General features: G+C 48.8%; 2 protein-coding genes across 2 annotated transcripts; one reads left to right on the top strand and one right to left on the bottom strand.

Annotated features, from left to right (window-relative positions):
* Positions 1-3507: 3507 nt before the first annotated feature.
* COX5B (cytochrome c oxidase subunit 5B) lies at positions 3508-5326 on the top strand. The gene is made up of 4 exons (XM_003983922.6): positions 3508-3671; positions 4225-4298; positions 4465-4564; positions 5128-5326. Exons 1-4 carry the CDS (start codon positions 3569-3571, stop codon positions 5238-5240), a joined length of 390 nt encoding a protein of 129 aa, XP_003983971.1. The 5' UTR covers positions 3508-3568; the 3' UTR covers positions 5241-5326.
* A 7819-nt stretch (positions 5327-13145) lies between these two features.
* ACTR1B (actin related protein 1B) lies at positions 13146-22340 on the bottom strand. The gene is made up of 11 exons (XM_003983921.5): positions 22193-22340; positions 20076-20140; positions 18734-18809; positions 17447-17572; positions 16969-17093; positions 16520-16736; positions 16292-16384; positions 16026-16200; positions 14665-14726; positions 14382-14422; positions 13146-14218 (listed from the first exon to the last, which is right to left on the bottom strand). The coding sequence occupies exons 1-11, from the start codon at positions 22238-22240 to the stop codon at positions 14116-14118; spliced, it is 1131 nt and encodes a 376-aa protein (XP_003983970.1). The 5' UTR covers positions 22241-22340; the 3' UTR covers positions 13146-14115.
* Between the last annotated feature and the right edge of the window lie 310 nt (positions 22341-22650).

Below are 22650 nucleotides of genomic sequence, written 5' to 3'. Positions count from 1 at the left end.
ATCGTAACACCTCATAACTGCATTTCTCACTGGTCTGCTGAGAGTTGGGTTAGTGGGTGTTTCTTGGCAAAGAGTGGCCAATGAAGATGGAAAAACTCTGGCTTAAACCAAGGTGAATGAAACAGGATTCTTTGCAGCAGGCCTAATCAGAGCCTTTGGTATGCTAGAATGTGCATCTCCAAGACAGAATTCATCAAATGCAGGACTTCCCAAGTCCTTTTTAACTGACAGCATCTCCTGAGAGTAGGATTTTGTGAATTACACTTTGGGAAATAATGATTTAGTCTAATCAGTTTTACTGATGAGGAAATAGAGGTCAAAAGAAAACGTGACTGGAAGGGCACCCAGGTGGCTCAGTCAGTTAAGCATCCAGCTTCGGCTCAGGTCATGACCTCATGGTTTGTGAATTTGAGCCTCACTTTGGGCTGTCTGCTGTCAGCACGAAGCCCACTTCAGATTCTCTGTCTCTCTCAAAGATAAACTTAAAAAAATAGTGTTAATGCTGTTTTTTTAAAAAAAGAAAACGTGACTGGCTGAGTTGGTGGGTTCCATTCTGGAACACCTGTCTTCCAGTCCAATGCTTTTTCCTTAGCATTAAACATCTAACCACAGATACAAATTAACTATAGATTCTTGGGGAACATTCCTAAGATTTACAGATTTTTTTTTCCAATTTAATTTGGAAGGGTTGCACTAGAGGTAGGAGAGAAGGGAGTAACACTGGAAACCTTTCAAAGCAAAACCCACCTTTAAAGAGGATCAATATGTTTTTGGCCTCAGAATAGAGACCATTTTTTTCTTGGTGGTGGGGACACCACAAAGACCAAAGGTGCTCCTGTGAACCTGTGAAGGAATGCTCTACCAACTCCTTTTTTTAAATTCCTCTTTTTTTTTTAAGTTTAATTAATTAATTAATTTAGAGAGAGAGAATCTCAAGCAGGCTCTAAGCTGACAGCCCCCCACTCCCATGGTGTGGCCTGATCACGTGAAGCCTGAGGTCATGACCTGAGCCGAAATCCAGAGTTGGATGCTTAACTGACTGAGCCACCCAGGCGCCCCTCATTTTGAAAATATAACCTGCACAGGACAGATGGAAATAACTGGGGCTTCATGCCTCCCCAGTTTACCTCAAATTGACCTTACTGGGCCAGAAGAAGCCCTAGAAAGCTGATTCTGTATATTCTGTCCAAGAAGCAAATTGACTAAAATTTACTTGATCCTATTATATGTCAGGCCTCTACCAGGCACTAAGGATTCAAAGATGAATAGAGCATAATTCTTACTCCGAAGGGATTCTCCATCTGAAAGGAAACACAGATATTGCATGGTGCCAGACTGAGATAGGGCCATACTGACAATGTGAATAAAGTCCTAGCAGCTGATGGAGGGCAGTGTTTACAAAGCCTTTTGAATGCCCACCCTTCTTTTTTTTATTACTATTTTTTTATTAAAAAATTTTTTTAACGTTTATTCATTTTTGAGAGACAGAGAGAGACAGAGCATGAACGGGGAAGGGGCAGAGAGAGGGAGACACAGAATCTGAAGCAGGCCCCAGGCTCTGAGCTGTCAGCACAGAGCCTGACGCGGGGCTCGAACTCACGGACCACGAGATCATGACCTGAGCTGAAGTCGGACGCTCAACTGACTGAGCCACCCAGGTGCCCCTTCTTTTTTTTTATTATTAAAATTTTTTTTTATGTTTATTTATTTTTGAGAGATGGACAAGAGTGTGAGCGGGGGAGGAGGAGAGAGAGGGGAAGACAAAGAATTGGAAGCAGGCTCCAGCCTCTGTGCTGTCAGCACAGAACCTGATGTGGGGCTTGAACTCACACAACGTGAGGTCATGACACAAGCCAAAGTCAAACATTTAACCAACTGAGCCACCCAGGCGCCCCAAATGCTCACCCTTCTAAGCAGCTTACACACCTTAGCTTGTGGGCCATGAGAGCTATGGAAGATGTGTTCAGTTTTAAGTAGAGAGCTCTGGCCCAGGTACCTTCAGTGACTTCATTTCCCATTATCAAGTTACCTTCTACCTCCCCCTGTTTTGTTTGGGGCAAATTATGCTCAGAGACTAAGACTGTGTTTACCAATAACTTATTTAATGTAGATTCACTGAGGGAATTATAATTTATCATATGCCAATAGCACACAGGATGTTCCTTCATAAGCCAGTAAAGAAGTAACATACTTCAAACTAATGATAGGTAAGTACAGTATTGTTCCAGGCAAAAGGGAGATGAAAGAAATTGTTGAGGTGTGCCTTTCCACAGTGGGTAAAGTCAGTCCTTCCAATTAATAGTTGGGTAGCAGCTGCAAGCTTAGGTTCCACACTGGGGTACCAGTATTGGCAGGAAGGTGGGCTGCTTCGAAAATTATTACTCCAGGGACCACTGAATGGATTGTACCAGTGCCTAGTAGTGCCAAGGCAGGAACAGATGCCCCTTAAGACTGCTGCAGGCTTTAATACCATTGCTGACCAAAAGCAGCCTCGCTAGGGCACCAAAAGTGTCTCAAGATCTTCAGAGAACTATTCGGATCAAGAAAGAGTAGCCTTGCCCAAGCTGAACGCTCTCGAGTTGTTGATCAAACCTCTTGGTTTTTCAAGTTTCAAAGTCTGTCACATGATGGACACCACTGCTATTACTATGTTGTCCATGACATAATAGTCCTCTCTACTCCAGTGCGAGAGTTCATTAAGGAAGTCCTAATATCCAACTCCAAAACAAGTTCAAACCACGAACAATTTTGTCCAAAACAAGCTTTTAAAACGTGGGTTTGAAACCATAAGTCAGTACACAACACCCCCCCTTAACCTGTTCCTTGTTTAATAACCTCCCGGTGTCGCCACCCCTTCACTCCACATCACCAAAGGCCTTGGCCCTGGGAGGGGTCCTAAATCTGGCCCTATTCTTCTTCCCCTCCTCTGTCCCACCTCAGGCCTGGACCACATCACCGGCAATGACTTCATCACCTCAGCACCACTGTAACAGGAAATTGATGCTAGGACTGCGGGAAGGTCCTGCCCAAGTTCTTACACACTGGGCCAATGCAACAAGTTCGCGATGGCTCACACTGCCCGGCCAGCCCGCACAATAGTTAACATGGTGGCTTTTAGGAGCCTGCTCCTAAATTTAAATCATTTGAGGTCCAGCAAGTCTCCTGACAGACTCGGAATTAACAACTTCCACCTAGCAGCCGCTACGTTAACAAAACACACCTAGCAGGAAAGACGCACAGGAACTCCACTGTGGCGGCCCCATTCTATGGACGAGTCCTCAGAGGTCCAGGGGCGCAAAATGAGCTGCCCAGCGTTAGTAAAGGGCAAAGCCCCAGAGCCTACATCTCAAACCAAGAACACCCCCACGCCTCCCGCGCTGCGCAGCGGCTAGCAGTGAGAACCACGCATGCGCAGACTTTCCCCTTTCCTCCTCCCTGAGTGGGGAGGGCTCCAGGACAGAAGGAAGCGGAAGTCTGATACCTGGTGGCGGAGGAAAAGCCCTCCCCCGGAGGTCACGCCTCTCCCCGGAGCCTGCTCCCGGAAGTGCTGCTGTTTGTAGCGGGCGTGATGGCTTCAAGGTTACTTCGTGGAGTTGGATCGCTGGCCGCACAGGCCCTCAGGGTCCGCGGTCCCAATGGAGTCGCCGCAGTGCGCTCCATGGCATCTGGAGGTACTCGGCCCGCCCGGCGCGTTAGGGAGTGGCGCCGTTGCCCTCCCGGGGTGGTGCCAGGGCAGCGAAGCGGGGGTGGGCCGTTCAGCTAGTCGGGGCCCCAGTAACCGCTTCACAGCCCCGAGTGCCTCAGTCTCCGCGGGCATCCTCATGTTATACCTGACCGCCTTTGCTGCCGCTCACCGAACGACCCCCGCTGCGAAAAAATCCTAAACTGTGGTGTCGGGTGACCTTGGGGGCCAGGGGTTGCAACGGGGATGTGGAGGGGCTAAGCCGCTCTTCAGGTTTGCGCTCACTTCAATTTGGATGAACCCCACCCCATTAGGACTCTGATTTGCTTTTAGAAAAAAATGTGTAGAAAAATTGGCCTCCGTGGTTGAAGGAAGAAAAAGATTACCCTGTGCTTCCGCTTTGGGGGATCATGACAATGGTCCTTAAGGGACAACGTGTATGAGTAGCCTTTAGGAGCTTGTAAACTATATGTAATCATTTATGTATATGCATTTTTTTCTCCTGATAATTCAGACATCACAATTCACGTATTTTCCTTTAGGCGGTGTTCCTACTGATGATGAGCAGGCAACTGGGCTGGAGAGGGAGGTCATGATGGCTGCTCGGAAGGGACTGGTGAGAAACTCCTTTCTGTGTCTTCTCTGGAGCTCATGGTCTTGGATGGGATCAGAGCAGTATCCTCTCTGGTAGCATTTAACATAGGAAACCTGACTTGTGGGAACAGTACCACCAGCCTCTGGAGGGTAGGGATCATTTGGCATAATGGCTTATTCTTTTTCAGGACCCATACAATATGCTAGCCCCAAAAGCAGCTTCAGGCACCAAGGAAGACCCTAATTTAGTGCCATCTATCACTAACAAGCGAATTGTGGGCTGCATCTGTAAGTACCTCACCACTATTTTCTTGTCCATTTGTTTAATATATCCTATACAGGATGTCAGTAATATGTTTCAAGTCTTTTGTGTGTATGTTGTGTGTAAAGGGGATATGTGCATAAATAAGTTATTCTAAGGGTCCCCTGGTCCTTTCAATTTTCATTTACCTAAGTAGGTTATCCTTACTGTAAAAATATTTAGAACATCAGTAATACCAGCTCATTGGAGATGCAACATGAAGGAATATTCATCTAGAAAATATTGTACTTCCTCTTGGCCAGATACCATTTTAGGCTCTAGGGATGTATACCAGAATGGACTGTGCTTTGGGATTCTACATAGGCAGAGGAACTGTTAGAACCTAATAGTGACTCTGATGTGAGGTCAGTTTACTCATAGATAAACTCAGGGCCTCATTTCATCTGCAAAGTGGGGAAGGAGAGAGCTTGAACTGACCTCTTAAGATGTTAACTGTAACTTTGTGTCTTAGAGGTGTCTGAGGATGAGGCTGGTACTGAAAGTCTCCACTTCTAGGTTGGATGGCCTACAACCACATTTTACCTTTCAGGTGAAGAGGACAATAGTGCTGTCATCTGGTTCTGGCTTCACAAAGGCGAGGCCCAGCGATGCCCTAGCTGTGGAACCCATTACAAGCTGGTGCCCCATCAGTTGGCCCACTGAGCCTTTGCACTAACTTACTCAAAATGTGCTATAAAGTTTCTTCTTTCCAATAAAGACTAGCCATTGCATTGGCTCCTTCTCCCATAGTTGGCTGGTCTTATTTCTTTCCAGTTTTTTGGGGGAGGCATGGATTCTTACTTTGGGAATAGCTATCTTTTAATATTAGTTTGCCATCCACCTGCTTGGGTATGCTGAGATTGACAATCCCATAATACAATGATTGGGACCATCTGGTATGGGGAAAGCATGGGCTATGGAGTCAGGCTGACTCAACTTGTAATACTGGCTGTCATTTAGCTTTCTCACTGGGGGCATGCCCTCTGAGCATAGGTTACATCTGTTAAAAAAAAAAAAAAAAAGGAAATACCTTGTGAGATGTTAGAAGTAAGAATAACCTACATAAAGAGCCTGGCAGATGGCTTACAGTATAAAAATAGGGTGAGCTTGTGACCAGAGTTTTGGGGGCTTTGAGGTCTTGGGATTCAAAACATGGCTCATGGGGATATCATCAGCAAAATCCAGACTATGAGACAATTCCAGAAACCAATAACCAGATTCTTCAAACAAACTGCAATGCTGGGGGTGGGTGGGGAGTGGAAGTAGGGAGAACCATCAAGTGAAATGGATGTGAGGGAGATAACCAAGAGCAAAACATGGATCTTGTTTGGATCTTGATTTGAAAAAAATGGCAACTATAAAGAAAACAAATCTAATAATTTGAACACTGGATATTTGATATTTAGGGATTTATTAAATTTTAGTTGTGTTAATGGAATTAGCTTTATTTTGTGCTTTAGAGATTCGTGGTGAGGTTCTTAAGAGTTGAAGTAGGTCTGGGATTAGCTTTAAAACTGGGAAGAAGAGGAAGAGGAGTTTAGGGTATGATTAATCCACTGTAGCCAGGTACAAGAGGGGTCAATGTATGTTTGAACTTTATCATAATAGTAAAAAATAGAGATTTTTATTAAAAAATAGAAATTTTAAAAAGTCCAGTTCAGCTACTTTATATTTGTGACATCTTTGTGACAGTTCTTAAAAGCTGTTTGTAAAATGGAGCTGGTACCCTTCCTTTTTGTTGGGATTAACCACAGAGGTGGCTTTAGTTACTTTCTCCACAAAATTGGTTCAGATTAGGTCTTTGAGCTGAACTAATGATGATGGGGAGCATTGAAGAGAAAAGCCCTTTCACCCAGTCTTGCCTTACTTCTTCTTAAAGGTATAGATTAGTCAAAGCTACTGCTTCCATTCTATGCTGTCAGTCATTATCTTTTATTTCCAGGAAATGCCCAGATCATTTGTCTGCCATTCAAGGCCCTTCCCTTTGGGAAGGAGAACACCTAGATAGCCATCTATTAAATCTACCCTTACCTCTCTCACCTCAAATGCTGTTTGTAAACAAGAATTTGCCAATAACTTTATTGTGAAGATTGCCCTGGTACTGCCACTAAGCGCTTTTGTCTGTCCTGCCTCCTGCATTCCCCCTTCCTTTTCACTGTCTTCCTTTCCAATCAAAACTCTTCTTAAGAGTGAGCTTTTGACTTTCCGTGACATTAATCTGACCTGTCTTCTCTATCCTTCAACTTCTACCCTCCCTCTTCTGTACTTTTTAAAATTGTAACCAAGTCGGGATGCCTGGGTGGTTCAGTTGGTTAAGTGTCCGATTTCAGCTCAGGTCATGATCTCACAGTTCCTGAGTTCGAGCTCTGTATCGGGCTGTGCTGACAGCTTAGATCCTGGAGCCTGCTTGAGATTCTATTTCTCCCTCTCTCTCTGCCCCTCCCCTGCTTATACTCTGTCTCTCTCAAAAATAAACATTAAAAAAATTATAAAAAAATAAAATTGTAACCAATTCTTGGGGCATCTGGCTGGTTTGTCGGTCGAGCATGTGACTTAACCTCAGGGTTATAAATTCAAGCCCTACATTGGGTGTAGTAGACATTGCTTAAAAAAGTAAAACCTTTTAAAAAATAAAAAAATTGTAACCAAATCTCCCCTAAAGAAGGAAAAATCCCCAGTACATGTTGGCTGTGGTAGTCAGGATAATGTTTCTCCCAAAGATGTCCATATCCTAGTCCCAGAATCTTGAATGTATTAGGTCATGTAGTAAAAGGTTATTAAGGTTGCAAGTAACCTTACATTTATAACCATAAAAACCTGGTATTTTTTATCTGACCAGATCATTTTTATCTGACCTTAAAATAGAGTACTCTGAATTATCCAGGTGGGCCCAATAATCAAGGGCGGCAGAATGGAGTCTGAGGGAGATGTGACTATGGGGGGATGGTCAGAGAGATGCAGTACTGTTGGTCTGAAGATGGAAGAAGGGGGCTACAGGGCAAGGAGCGCAGCCTATAGAAGCTGAGAAAGGCAAGAAAATGCTTCTCCTTAGTCTGCAGAAAGAAATGCAGCTCTGTTGACCCCTGGGTTTCAGTCCAGTGACCCATGTCAGACTTCTATGAAACTGTAAGATGTTTGTGTTGCTTTAAGCCATTAAGTGTGTGATAATTTTATTATGGCAGCAATAGATCAGAAAACTCAACTACTGCCTCGAGTTATTGGGTCTCAAAGTTAGCCGCACATTAGAATCACCTGGGGAACCAATGCCCAGATCATACCCAGACCATTCAAGCAGAGCGCGTCTGGGAGTGTGATGCAGTCTACAGAACTTTAAAGTTCCCCAGGTAATTCCAGTGTGTAGTCAAGGCAGATAACCTCTGCTTTGGGCTAACCACGTAACTGTGAGCAACTCTTTTCCTTGCCTCTTGGTAACTGGGAGCTCCAGTGGCAGATAGGAAATAGAACATCCCCCGCTAGGAGTACCAAACCTTTGGTTTTAGGTAGAAGTAGGCTCCATCTAAACCTCTGGCTATTTAGCAGCTTAGAAATTAGATCCCATCTCCCTTCACTAGGAAAGAATATAACCCTCACTCCGATGGTATTAATCTGCAAATACAGAATAAAGAACTTGTTTCCTGGAATGATTTGAGTGTGTTGCTGATCTGATGCCCCATTATACTTCAGTGTGTATTTTTTAAAAAAGACATTATTATTTATTTTATTATTCTTTTTAAAGTTTATTTATTTATTTTGAGAGAGTGTGTGAGCAAGGAAGGGGCAGAGAGAGGGGCTGTCAGTGCAGAGCCTGATGCAGGGCTCGAACTCACAAACTCGTGAGATCACGACCTGAGTTGAAACCAAGGTGCCCCAAAGATGTTCTTTTATACACCTATAATATGACCATCAAAATCAGGAAATTACAATTTGTACATTTTTACCATTTAATCTTTAGACCCTATTCAGGGTTTGCTAAATATGCCTATAAATGTCCTTTATAGATCCAGTTCAGAATCACGTGTTGCCTTTAGTTGTCCTGTCCCTTTAATCTCCTCCCCTCTGGAAAGGTTCCTGCCTCTCCCTAACTCTTGTGACCTTGATACTTCTGAAAATTACACCAACAACTCGGGTTGGTCTGATGTTTCCCGATTGGATTCAGGTTCTGTGTCTTGGGTACGAGCACTGCAGAGGTGATGCTGCACTCTTGCTAGGCATATGATGTCACCTTGTCCCACTGCTGACAGGGTTTACTTTGGTCGCCTAGTGTCTGCCAGACTTCTCCACTGTGCAGTTGCTCCTTAATTATTAATAAGTATCTTATGGAGTAATACTTGGAGATGTCAATAACTTGCTCCTCACCAAAACTTTAATTTATATCAGCTTTATTACATTCAGTGGATTATAATTCATAACTATTGTTTAGCTTCTGATGTTTCATTCATTCCACATTTGGCTGGTAGGAACTTCTTCAAGTTGGCTCCTGTGGCCTTTTGACATATCCTGTCATTTTTTGAGCACTTCTTTTATTTTCTGGCACAAAATGTTCCAGGCTCACCTTCCAGGCTGTTTATAAACTCATGAGGTAGGTACTATTATTATCACCCCCATATTAGAGATAGCGAACCCTAGGAAGAGGATTACTTAGCTAGCTAGTCGTGGTGGCAGAACTGAGTCCAGAACACTTAGCTTGAGCCTGAGCTCTTTCCCTGCCCTTTTGAAGTAATTTTAGATTTACAGAGAGATTGTACAGAGTTCCTATTTACCCTTCACCCACTTTCCCCTAATGTTAACATAGCATGATGACTAAAACCAGGAAATTCGCACTGATACAGTGCTATTTACTAATTTTGCCTGCTTTCCCAGAAAGGTCCTTGTCCAATCCAGGACCTCACATTGCATTTTGCTGTCATACCTCAGTCTTCCTTCAATCTGTGACAGTTCCTGTCTTTCATAACCTGTCACTTTTGAACAAGGGAACTGGTCCATTAATTTGTAGAATGCCCTCAGTTTGGGTTTGCCTGTGTTCCTGGCTAGATTGAGGTTATGTGGGAATACCAAATTTGACACTGCACCCTTAGTGCATTATATCAAGATGCAGTGACTAGGGACACCTGGGTGGCTCAGTCGGTTAAGCATCTGATTTCGGTTCAGGTCATAATCTTGTCGATTGTGGGTTCCAGCCCTGCATCTGGCCTGAAGGCTACTTCAGATTCTGTGTCTGCCTCTCTCTCTGCCCTTCCCCTGCTCACGTGCTGTCTCTCTCTCTCAAAAATAAACATAAAAATTTTTTTTTTTTTAATTTAACAAAAAGGGGCATCTGGATGGCTCAGTCAGTTAAGCATACGACTTCAGTTTAGGTCATGATCTCATGGCTTGTGAGTTTGAGCCCCGTGTTGGGCACTGTGCTGACAGCTCAGCCTGGAGCCTGCTTCGGATTGTGTCTCCTCCTCTCTCTGCCCCTCCACTGCTTGTGGTCTCTCTCTCTCTCTCTCTCTCTCTCTCTCTCTCAAAAATAAATAAGCATTAAAAAATAAATTAAAAAAAAGAGACAATGACTAAATACCGGGGATACAAATTTGATCATTGGTTTAAGGTGGTATCTACTAGGTTTCTCCATTATAAAGTTATTATTTTTCCTTTTGTAATTACTAGTTATCTTGGGTGGGGGGAGATAACTTTGAAGCAATGCAAATGTCCTTTTGCTCACTAATTTTTAAAAATTTTTTAATGTTTATTTTTGAGAGAGAGAGAAAGAGAGCGCGAGAGCACGCGCAAGTGGAGGAGGGGCAGAGAGAGGGAGACACAATCTGAAGCAGGCTCCAGGCTCTGAGCTGTCAGCACAGAGCCCAACCCAGGGATCGAACCCATGAACCATGAGACTATGACCTGAGCTGAAGTCCAGCACTTAACCAACTGAGCTACCCAGACACCCCTTCTGCTAATTTTTGCATCTATTTTTACAGACAGCAATTGGTACTGTGGTTTGCCTATGGTGATTTCCATTTTCCAGTATTCCTTCTATATGAATTGAACTACTGTAAGGAAGAACTGTCCCTTCTTCTCCATGTATACATCTATTCAATTATTAATATCAGAGTGGACTCTGATATTTTATTGTATGGATGGTTTATAATCTATCACAGATTTGATTACTGGGTGCTCTTTTCAAGTTGATTTCTGTGTCCTTAAGACAATAAGCCCCCTTTGTTTTTGGAGCACTTCCTCACCTTTAAAAAAACATTTTTTTCTTTAATGTTTATTTATTTTTGAGAGCGAGAGAGCGCGAGCAAGGTAGGGGCAGAGAGAGGGAAGCACAGAATCTGAAGCAGGCTCCAGGCTCTGAGCTGTCAGCATAGAGCCCGATGCGGAGCTCGAACCCAGGAACTGTGAGATCATGACCTGAGCTGAAGTCGGAAGCTTACCTGACTGAGCCATCCAGGCACCCCGGAGCACTTCCTTATTTTATGGTACCACAAGATATTCCAGGCTCATTTTATACTCTCTGCCCTAGATCTGGAATTCCTCCAGGGAGCTCTGGTTCCTTTTATTAGAGAGTGGTATTCAGAAGCCCCAATCTGGACCCTGTAAGTGCTTGCTGCTACTGGGGTGTCACTGTGGCCAAGGCCTCCAAGCAGACAGGGCTGGGAAATGCATATATTCTAACCCTAGCACTCACACACTGATGCCTATTTATTTCAGCATCTATCGGTATGTAGATTAAAAACCAAGAATCCAAACCTCCAGTCCAACACCACAAAGTTCATTCTAGCCTTACCACCTTTTTGCCTGTAGCTTTTCTCTGACAATGGAAAACCTGACTTGGCCAGAGCTCTGTAACCACACCATCCCTGCTGGAAGATGGAGTGGGGAAGATGTTACATTATGCTTGGCCTTAGAGAATGGGATTTGGACAGACATGAGGGAAAGTCATTCCCAGCAGAGAGTGGAAGCTGGAGGGCAGAACAGGGCATGATGATATATGAACCTAAAAGAGGAAAGAAACAGATCCCAAAGGGCCTGAATTTAATGCAACATGTGGTTCATGAAGGGGGTTTTGCCAGAGACATATCAGTTTGGTTTCATTCCACTAGGCAGTGGAGAACGGCCTGACATTTTGGACTAGGAAGTGGCAGAACCAAGGGTACATGGGCCTGAGATCCAAGAGCAAATAGACTGGGTACAGAGGAGAATGAAGCTACTGCTATGCGATAGGGTGGTGGAGACCATCATAGTAAAGGAATAGCAGGTAGGAAGGCACTACAAAAGAACCAACAGAATGTGGTAATTGACAGAATGCGGAAGAGGTACGGAAAAGAGGTACGGAAGAGGTACGGAAAATAACGCTCCAAACCTGTGTAGTTTGGAGAAAGAGGTACCACGAACACAACCCCAAACAAAGGATTCTTCATGAATTATTTCTCCTTTGAGGGCAGGTACAGGCTTAACTACTCTGTGACCACAAAGCCTTATGAAACTCCCTGTGAAGATAGGCCTCAGTCAGCTCTCCCCTCTTACCTGATCTCCTCAGCTCTCAGCCCTCTCTCAGCCCCACAAACTCCAAATGCCTTCAACACATGGCTATGACAACCATCCTTCCATGGCTGGCTGTCCATCACCAGGACACAGCTAAAAACCCTCTCAAGGCCTTCCACATGATGGCCCCAACCTCCCTTTTTGGTTTTCTTGCATTATAGCCAGAGGAGGCCACTTACTCTTCCCTGCTGACTTGGCATCACTGGGGTCCAGGACCTCGGGTCTCAAGCCACACTGGTTTCAAGCATCCCTTTGAGCTCTTACTTCAACCTGGGACACCCTCCCCTACCTGGCTGACCCCTCCTGAACCCATGCAAGTCAGCCTACCCCACCTGCTGGATTCGATGCCCTTCTTTCTGGCCCCCACAATGCTATCAAAATGGCCAGTTAATCATCTTCCCCTGACCCATATGGTTGTGGGGGCAAAGACATGGCCCCAAACCTGTGGCACCCTCCTGGACATACTGCAGGTGTTCACATCCCTGATGAAGGAAGGAAAGGGCAGACAGTCTCTGAACTCTCGTTCCTCACTGTACCCCCCTTTTTCCTCAGCTTTTTCCTTCAGAGCTCAGATTATCAACACAGCCTTCTTCACCTCCCCCAACACTCTCTTTCCAGGAGGCCTGCCCTGAGCCTGCATCACTGTTGGGTCTGTCAGCCTCAGCCATATCTGAGCTGACCAGCAGAGGTGCCCAAACAGAATGGGCAGGGCGTAGACACACTGAGCACCAGCCCCACCTGCCAGGAGTCTTATCCAAGAATAAGGCTGAGGAAGGCAGCCTTGTGCTCTGCTTCCAAGTTCTCTGCTTCTCTGGGTGGATTGTGGCAAGTGGGTAATGAGGTTGGGGAATTCTATAACCAGGTTGAGAGCCCGGCCTCCTGGGGCCTCGCATGCCACGTTGCCCCGCCAACCACTGAAACCCTCAGGCTTCTGAGCTAGAGCCAATGGCTGCTGCCTTCTTGATGGTCCTTTCTCTCAAAGTCCCCAGACACAGATAAACGAACAACACAAAGAACCACAAGAAAACAGACAAGCACTAGGCCTTTCCATAATTATTACTATAATGATTTACAAAAAAATTTTCAGGCAACTGTGTTAAATTATTATACATATCTGGGAGAGGGAGGTGGGGGGTCCTGGCCACAGGGTCAATGAAAACCTCTTTCGTGGGAGAGATGGGAAAAGGAAATGTGCCCCCCTCACTCCCTCTAGGTCTGACTCCTGATTAAGTGGCTTCCTCTCAACAAATGAAGACCGTTAACCCTTTCCCATCCAGGTACTAAGGTAAAGGAGATGGTCAATGAAGTGTCAATGAAGTGCTTTGAAGGGAGACCACCAATAAACTGTGGCCGCCCGAACCCCATGATCCTCTGCCCTGGCTCCGAAGGGTCTGATCCTGGGCCAGACCCCTTGGCTGGGGATGGATGGAAGACTGCCCAGTCCTCAGCCTACACCAAGGCATCCACCCAGGAAGACAGGAGGACTGAATGTGATAGGATAAGGGATGCCTAAATGTGGCATGAGAAGCAGGGATGCACCAGCCGGGAGCTGCTGGCCACCCCTCCCCCACCCCACTCCCCAAGGCTAGGTACACAGGCATCCAGGCACTCTGGCTCAGGGAGGGATCCTGTCAAAGGAAATGGGGTGTTGGGTATTTGGCCTTGGAGCTCAGGGATACAGCCTGAGGGTCAGAGCAAGGCCCTGCCAAGGGGTACCCTTGGAACAATCCAAAGCTGGGCTTCTCAACTTTTATATTCATTCCAGCTCCTGACTCCCATCCATGCAGCTAAATGTTACCATGTATGTGTGAGTGCGTGCGTGCGTGTGTGTGTGTGCAGGGGAGGGCTGCAGGGGGAGGGCTGCAGGGAAGCGCAGCTGCCCCACCTGCCCAGGGTTCAGGGCATGCAGGGGACCCTAGGCCTAGGATGTGAGCCCAGACCAGAAAGGGTTAAGGGCTCTGACTCGCCTTTCCTCCTACTCTCCCAACATGCTACACCTCCTTGGGCACTAGAAGGTTTTACGATGAATAGCACGGGAGCCATCCTCTTCATACTCCTTTTTGGACACCCACATCTTCTTAAAAGTGTCCAGCGAGGCCAAGATGGAGCCACTGTGAAGAGGGATAGACTCTTGTGGACCTAAAGGCTGGGCCATCGGCCTCTTGTGGGCACTCAGAGCTCCATTTCCTGTACCTGGGAGGGAATTCCACCCACCTCCACCTGGCCTGGGCCAATGGTCTCCTCCCAGAGCCCTCCCCGTGAACCCCGCCTCACCCGATCCATGTGGAGTACAGCCGTTCCTGAGGGGCCGAGATCTAGAGGGAACAAGCAGTAATGTAACTGCCTGTCCCCCACCTCAGCCCTGGGAGCCTTTCCCCCAGGGCCCAAGGCCAGATAGCAAGTGCATCAGCTGGGAGTAGTGGGAGCAGCCGACCAGGGCAAGGGAGGAGGCTGGGTAGAGCTGGGAGAGGGTGTCTGGAGGTGGCATTTGACTTTTCCTCGCCCAGTCAAGGTTGCCCAGTATCCCCATGCCCCATGGGGTTCCCTGAAACCTCACCTTGATTTTGACATCCTTTGGGGCAAGCTTCTTCACTTCACTTAGCAATCGGTCACCGAAGCCTGTGAACACAAGGCTGGCTGAGCCCAGAGTCCACATCTGAACCCCCTTACCACTAGCACCTCCATCTCCAACCTCTGGCGGCCCCAGCTGCTGTCGCTCCTCTTTCGGTGGTTCTTTCCAGGATCAAGGATGGGGGTGATTCACCCCAAGGAAGAAAAGAGTCAGCACCATGCCTAAGGTGGGCCCAGCTTCCTCAGAGAGGTAGCATGAGAGGGAACCCTAAGTCACATAGCTCGGCCTGGCTGCTGAGCTCTTATGCTCTTCCTCACCCAACACTCCAGCAGCCCAAATCTACCCAAAGTCAAAGGCAAATGACAAATCAGGAGAAAATGTCTACTATTTCTACCTATCACAGAGGCAAAGATCACACACAGTATTGGGAGGGTGCCGGGGGACTCTCCTCTGTAACTGGTGGGGGCATAAGTGGCACTCGGGGGTGGGGGGAGTTTGGCAGTATCTACTAGATAACAAGTACATATGCCCACCCTCTGACTCAGCAATTCTCCTAGGACTTCTCCTTTAGGGATATTCTTATTACATGAAATGACAGCATATGAGGTTATCGGGTGTAGCACCTCTGTGATTAGAAATGACTGCAACGAACTCACAGGCCACCAGCAGGTCAACGGGTAAATGGCACATCCATTCAGTGATCTATCACATGGCCATATGAAAGAACTCACATGGACAGGGAAAGATCTTCCAGATAGGGGGCTACATGAAAAATACATGGTGCACAACTTGTAGAGCATGTTGTGATGGGTATAAAAGCGGGAGCAAGGGGAAATGAACATTTGCTTACATATGCACAGTGCTGCTGAGCACATAGTTGAGAAACTAGTAACTCCCAGGGGACGGAACAGGGTGACCAAGACAGTGTGAAAAGGGAGACTTCATCGAACACATTTTAGATCTTATGCAAACTTAGCACCTATTTACAAAGTAAATAAAAGTTAACTTTAAATCTTTCTCTTAAAAAAATAAATGCTTGGGGCATCTGGGTGGCTCAGTCGGTTAAGCATCTGACTTTGGCTCAGGTCATGATCTCATGGTTTGTGGGTTTGAGCCCCAAATCGGGCTCTGTGCTAACAGCTCAGAGCCTGGAGCCTGCTTCAGATTCTGTGTTTCCCTCTCTCCCTGCCCCACTCCCCTCAAAAACAAACATTAAAATAAACAAACAAATAAATAAATAAATGCTAACTGAGCACCAAAAAGCCAACAGAAAATGGGCCACGTCCCAGGTTCTAGGGAGTGGGGTGCAGTTTAAGTCTTAATCACCAGCTCCCAAATGGTGGTACCTTTGAAAAGTGTGGAGCCACCCGAAAGCACGATGTTGGCGAACAGTGTCCGGCGAAGGTCCATGTCAGACTTGTGAATGGCAAAGGCTAGCACCTCATGGAGCCCCTCACTCTCATCACCTACCAGGTCTGGCTGGAACAGCAGCTCAGGGGCCCGGAACCGCGCTGGCCCCACCTTTGGAACACAAGATTGAGGGGGACAGGCCCCTTCTTCCTCCAGATGCCAGCATCACCGCTGCCACCCAGGGCCAGACCTGGCAACTTACATCGAGCATGCTGCCATCTGGCAAGGTGTACTGCACCTTCTCTGTCTCCAGAGCCTCATCCTTCTGAGGGTTGATGGAGAGGTAACAGGCTCGCTGCGGTGGGCAGGGGACAACGCTCAGAAGGCTGCAACCGGGAAACCCACACCCAGGGCTCAACCTCACACCTTGGTGCCACCACTGCCCATTGCCCCACCCAGCCTGCTTCTTCACCCTCCTGCCCTCTGTCACCTCTTTGATGGTCCGGACAACCTCAAACTCAGCTGAGGTGTGAAAATCAACTCCTTCCTTGCGCAGCAGTAGCCGGAGATAGCGGGAGACATCACGACCAGCAATGTCCACCCGCATGATGGAGTGCGGCATGGCAAAGCCCTCGTAGATGGGGACAGCATGAGTGACCCCGTCCCCTGAGTCTAAAACCACTCCCGTCGTGCGTCCTGTTGCATACCTGTCACCAGGTCAGCATCCCTTCACCTCAGCCACTGAGGCATGGGGACCTCCTCACCCCTGGAAGGGACCCTGGGACATTTGCATTATCTGGTCTGAAAAAGGGACATGAGGAACTCCCTAAAGGAACAGTTACCATGGGGCTGTTTCTACAGGGAAGTCAGACATGAGCAGGAGGATGGCCACAGGGAGGATGGGGACTCAGGGGACCCTAGGGCTTAGGGAGCACTCACAGGCTGAGCACAGCCTGCATGGAGATAAACAGGGCTGGCACGTTGAAGGTCTCAAAGAACACCTCTGCTGCCTTCTCCCGGTTCTTACTCGGGTTCAGTGGAGCCTCCGTTAGGAGAACAGGATGCTACAAGAGATGGCAGGGTTTAGGCATGAGCAAAGACAACATGGTAGGCTCTAAAAGGATCTTTTAGAGAGCCAAACACCCTCCCATGAGCACATGCAGCTGTAGCCTGCTATCCTTCCCAAGAGTACTATCCCATTATCTGCCATCAGTTATTCTTCCAAAGATCCAGCTCCCTCCGGAAAACTCGACTTGGCAGCCAGTGACTCTGTGTACCCACATACACAAAATGAAGTGGCAACAGGCCCTAATAACATGCAGAGGAAGCGTGGAAACCCAACCAGAAAGGAAACAGAGCAGTGAGAGGGCACAGGTGAGAAAATGTGGAGCCTGGTGGGAGGGGCTGGCTGCCACACCTCCTCGGAGAAAGTCTGCAGCTGATCCTTGGAGTAGACGTACTGCCAGATGCGTTCCATGTCGTTCCAGTCTCGCACCACGCCGTGCTCCATGGGGTAGCGGATGGCCAGCAGCCCCCGGTGCTCCTGTGGAGGAGGGTGGGAAGGCCAGCTGGAGCACCAGGCTGCTCTCCAGCAACTGCTTTCTGCTTTTCTGGAAGCTGCCCTTTCATCTGCCCTGAAGAGAACCACTACTGCTGACTGGGTGTCCTCATGCCCAGTGGTGGGGTCCTAAACCCAGTACAGGCTCATTTGTCCAGCAGCAGCTTCTCAGGCCCTCAGAGTCCAGCCAGCTTCAATGGGCAGGGGAGAGAGAGGGTGGTGATATGCTCCCTCCCATCCTGGTCCTCACCTTCCTCCCCTGGCTGTGCTTCTTGGGCTTCTCTACTCACTGCCAACATGTTCTCTCCTCTTCTCTCCTCACACACTGCCCAGCTTCCTTCCCCACCCCCAGGAGCTGCCTCATGGCCAATCCCATGCTGTCCTGTCCTGTGGTTGCCTGTTGCCCACCGTTCCTCCCAGCTCTGGAGCCACTGCTCACATCTTCCGCACAGACCTGCCCTTCAGTGTCCTCCCTTCCTACCAAACGTGCCCCTTCTCACCAAACACCACCTGACCTCTCTCGTCCATAGGCATGGCTCCTTCTGACCCCATCTCCTGAGAGCCCTTTATCTGTACCCTTAGCTAAGGCACACCCCTACCCCCTCAACCATGTTCTCCAGTGCCTAAACTCCTAAACTACACTTGCTTCCTCCTGTTGGGGCCTCAACTGGCCATGCAGTACTTAGACAAGTCACCCCAGATGGAGAGGAAGAGGTGATCCCACAGTTCTTGTTTCTATCGGTCATCAAATCTGAGTGATCCAGACTCTTAGATCACTTTTCTTTTTAAGCAGGTTCCATGCCTAACATGGGGCTCAAACTCATGATTCTGAGATCAAGAGTCAGATGCTCTACTGACTGAGCCAGCCAGGTGTCCCTTAAGTCACTTTTTAATCAGTTCTTTCCTCTATAGCTTCCAAATTACTTCCACAAAACAGGGCGTTAAGTAGTCTGTTCCCCCATACAGAAACCATCGTGCCATTTCATAGTACTTCCAAGATGGAGCCTTGAGAGCCCAGGAAGACGCTTGGCAGATGGCCCCAGAGAACAGATGCCCTTTTGGGAGGTACAGCTCTGATCACCAGCCAATGCTCCCAGAACTGTGAAGGCCCCAAACCCAGGCAAAGGTAGGCTCCACAGGTGTTACCTCTGCTTTTGGTCCAATGAAGAGGTCCCCCTCCAGGGCTCCAGCCATCACTCGCATGTGCTTAGGGCGCCCAACACTGCAAGGACAGGTAGAGTCACCAAGGTGGGCAGGGGGCATGGATGAGTCCATGTCCAGGAAAACCAAAGTCTAACTCCTGTGGTCAAAAGGGTAACTACTCTAAAGTATCCAGAGGTGGCCATGTGGCAAAGGCCAGAACCTAGGCCTAAGGGACACAGGCCTAGAGACCAGACCTTGGCAGGATGGTATGCTCAGGGTCAGGAGAAAAGGTATCTTTTTCCCACCCCTCCCTCCCAGACAGGGCTGAGAGCTCTGGAATCTCAGCCCTTCATGGTCCAGCCCTGGCAGTGGGTCAGCTTCAGCAGCCATAATGACTCAGCCCACACTCTTGATTTCAGGAGGGCAGGGCTGCTGCCACTGTCTGCAGACCAAGGTCCCAGGAAGTTGGGTCATGGCTCCCTTGTTCACCCCTCTCTGTCATTTGATCCTGCCCCTTCCCACTGCCAGGGCTTCCAGAATGAAGAGTCAGTTCTTGGAAGACTAGATAAGCTACAATTCCAAAATTTGACCCAAGTTGCCTTTTAATTGTACACAGGTAGAAATCAGAAAGGAAAGCTGAAGCCCTACTGGGTGCTCCAAGCTGGCCCTGCCCCTGACCAGGCCTGGGGTTCTCAGTATAGCCAGCCACTTTGGGGGCCTCAGGATCCCCCCTGCCCTACCGCCTCCGCTTAGGCCAATCCCTCTATAACCTCCGGGATTTGAGAAGATTCCCACTGAGGAAAACTTCCCAATGCACTAGAGTGGCTGAAGGAGCACTCCCAGGTTTCTTCCATGCTTTCACCTCCCTCTTACCCCTGCCACCACTTGCTCCATTCAGGGAAAGACTCCCCTTGATGGAACCAATTATTTTCTCCAGTTGGAAAATAAACAAGCCCTGGAAAAAAACATTTCCTGGGAGCAAGGAGTGGCTTTGCATTAACTCCCCACTCTTTTTCCTCTGAGGTTAGGTCCTTCTCCCAGAGATGTCACCCTTCCATTCTGGCTGCTGCTACGACACCCTGTTCCCAAGGGAATGCTGGTAGCTTCTCCTCCCTCCCTGGCTCAAGGAGGGACCAAAATCAGACTTCAAAGAAGAGGAAGCCCAGAGCACTTCTCTTGTCCTTCCAGAGCCCTTAACACCATTGGCCTCACAAACACAAAACAAAGGGTGTTTTCCCTTATATGTGCGGGCAAGAGTTGGTCTCAAAAAGAGCTGTGACACAGAGCCAGTTTTCTTCCTGGAATCAAACAAAAAGGTTAGGGCTGCTGCCTGAGCAACACTTACTAGTTTGGGAAACAGTATTTGGGAATCTGGTCTCCTGCAAAGCCAGCCTTGATCACCCCTGAACCCTGAAAGGAAAAACAATGTTTAGCTCCTGATGTGCTCCTCCAGATGAAGGCAGTGCCCTGCAGTAGAGCTGGCTGTCCAGGTCATGGCAGCCTGGGGAGCAAGTCTGAGACCCACCAAGAGGGCACGATCATTTACAAGTACTCCAGTGATTCACAACTAGGGGGTGACTTTGCACCCCTTCCCCCCAATTTAACAATGTCTGGAGACTGGGGAGGAGAGAGAAAGGGGTAGGTACTACTGGCATCTAGTGGGTAGAGGCCAGGGGTGCTGTTAAACATCCTACAATACACAGGTCAGCCCTTCACACCAAAAATAATCTAGCCCAGAATGTGAACAGTGCAGAGACTGAGAAACCATGAAGTACATGCTCCTCTGCGTACTCTAGGGCCAGCTCCAGACAGGAGGAATCCAAAGTGGCACAAGCTACTCACAAAAGTCAGCTAGAAGCAACCTCTAAGTATAGTTTTTCTCAATAGCCCCTGGTCACCCCCACCCCAACAGCCATGGACCACATACAGGACCCACCCGGCAAGATCATTGTGTATACAACAACTGGCGCCTCCCCTCAAGTGTCTTCTCCAAAGACTACAGGTGAATTTGGTCCTGCCACTGCTCCAGCACGGAAACTGGACTTACGCTCTTAAAGGGAACCGGACATCCAGAAACCTCCCACCTAATGAAGGAATCAGCCTCTCAACCCTACTTCCCACAGATCTCCATTACAACCTTCTGGGTCTGCAGTGCAGAAATAAACATTTTCATGTTACAGAGGAGGGGCTGGAAACCCAGAGGGACCAAGCAGGTTGCCCTCTGAACTCCTAAGCTTGTTGGTTAGCCTAAGTGAATTATTTGCCCACCAAGAAAGGAAGTGGCCTAGTCTATCCTGTAGCCTGCTGGACGGAACCCCCAAGCCTAGTTCTAGCCTTCTTATTAAACACCCCCTGCTATGACTCAAGGAGCCCACGTGGGTATTCCAAAAAAGACAGCCATTCAGGATTACATGGGGGTCATGTGGGAGGGAGACACATCCCAGAAAGAGGAGTGAGTCATTATAAAAAACTCCAAGGCTCACACAGCAGAGGCAGATACCAAGCTAGAGGCAGATCCATATATCCCTGTCCTTCATTTTCTTCCCATGGATCAGACAGTTCTGAGGCCAGAAATCCTTAGAGGGCAGCTGAAAACATGCTGAGCCCCAGTGCTGAAGGACAAGGCCACAAGGAAGCCAGGCAACTTTTCTCTGAAGCTTCCAAACCATTATCCCATACTGCTTTGGGTCCTAGAAAGAGTGGTCCTGAATTCTCCACTGTCCTGCTAGCTGTGGAATTTCTGCTCAGCACAGAGGAGTGAGCACTTAAGGAGAGGGTCAAAGTAGCCAAGTGGCCAACCAGGTGATGGTGGATATATAGTTGGCAGAGCTTAACCAGTATTTTTTTTTTCCTTCTTTCCAGTCTCAGGAAAAGAGGGCCTGTCCACTCTGGAGGTCCTGCTTAGAATTGCAGCCCCTTGGGAAGTGCTGTTGTAGAGGTCACCAGGCCAACCCTCTCTGAAAGATCAGTCCAGCACTCTGCAAAAGGGCAAATGCCTTCCCTCCTCCTCCATTAAAAGGGGCAGCCAGAGCCCGAGAAGGGGGTCAAGTGGTTGGGGTCCTAAACTAACCTAACCTAACTAGGGGCCCTCATCTCAACCAAGAAGGGTCCAGGTGCCTCCCTGGGCCTGACACAGGTGCACTGGCTGGGCCGCTCGACTGTCACTCCAGCACTCCCCACGATGACCACAAGTAGCCAGACAGATGGGTCCCATGCCTCTCCAGTACGTCCCCACCGGGCTCGGGGAGGATTCGGGCAAGGGCTCCACGGCGCCGGTGGAGGGGCTGGCCCCATGGCCCTAGCTACAGAGCCAGGTGAACAGGAGAGCCCCAGGAGTGGGCGTCGGGCGGGCATCGCTCGGAGGACTAGCGGAGACGGGCGGGGGGAGGGGGTCCTCCTGGCGCCGCCGCGTGCACCCCCGGGGGCGGGACTCCCGCCCTCCCCCCGACTGCCGGGCCTCACGTTATCGATGACCACGGGCTGGTTGGCGATTATGTCGTAGGACTCCATGGCCGGGCCGGGCCGGCCCTGCCCAGCAGGGGGCCTGCAGGAGGGACAGGCGGGCGGGAGGGCGGGCGGGCGGACCTAGACGACGGCAGCTCCAAACCCGGTGCCGCGCCCCTCCCACCTAGCGCGCGCAGCCTACGCCAGCCCCGCGGGGCTTGCTGGAGGGCGGGCCCCCCAGCCAATCACCGCTCCCACTTGGGCGGATTGACGGTGGACGCCCGGGGCCGGTTGCGGGCAAAGGGGAGGGGCCTCCGGGTGCTGACCAGCCAATTGAGGCCGCCCGGAAGTACTGCCGGGGCGCTTCTAAGGTAGGCTGCGCCGTGGGGGGAGGGGGTGGAATGATGTCAGGGCTCGCTTTTAAAGGGGACCTGGGCAGAGTCCAGGGGCTGAGTGTCGCCTGTCCGGGAAGACTT

Source organism: Felis catus, chromosome A3 (assembly GCF_018350175.1).
Source record: "Felis catus isolate Fca126 chromosome A3, F.catus_Fca126_mat1.0, whole genome shotgun sequence".
NCBI lineage: Eukaryota > Metazoa > Chordata > Mammalia > Carnivora > Felidae > Felis > Felis catus.
The sequence above is the reverse complement of the archived record's forward strand: the minus strand, read 5'-3'. Positions and strand labels throughout refer to the sequence as shown.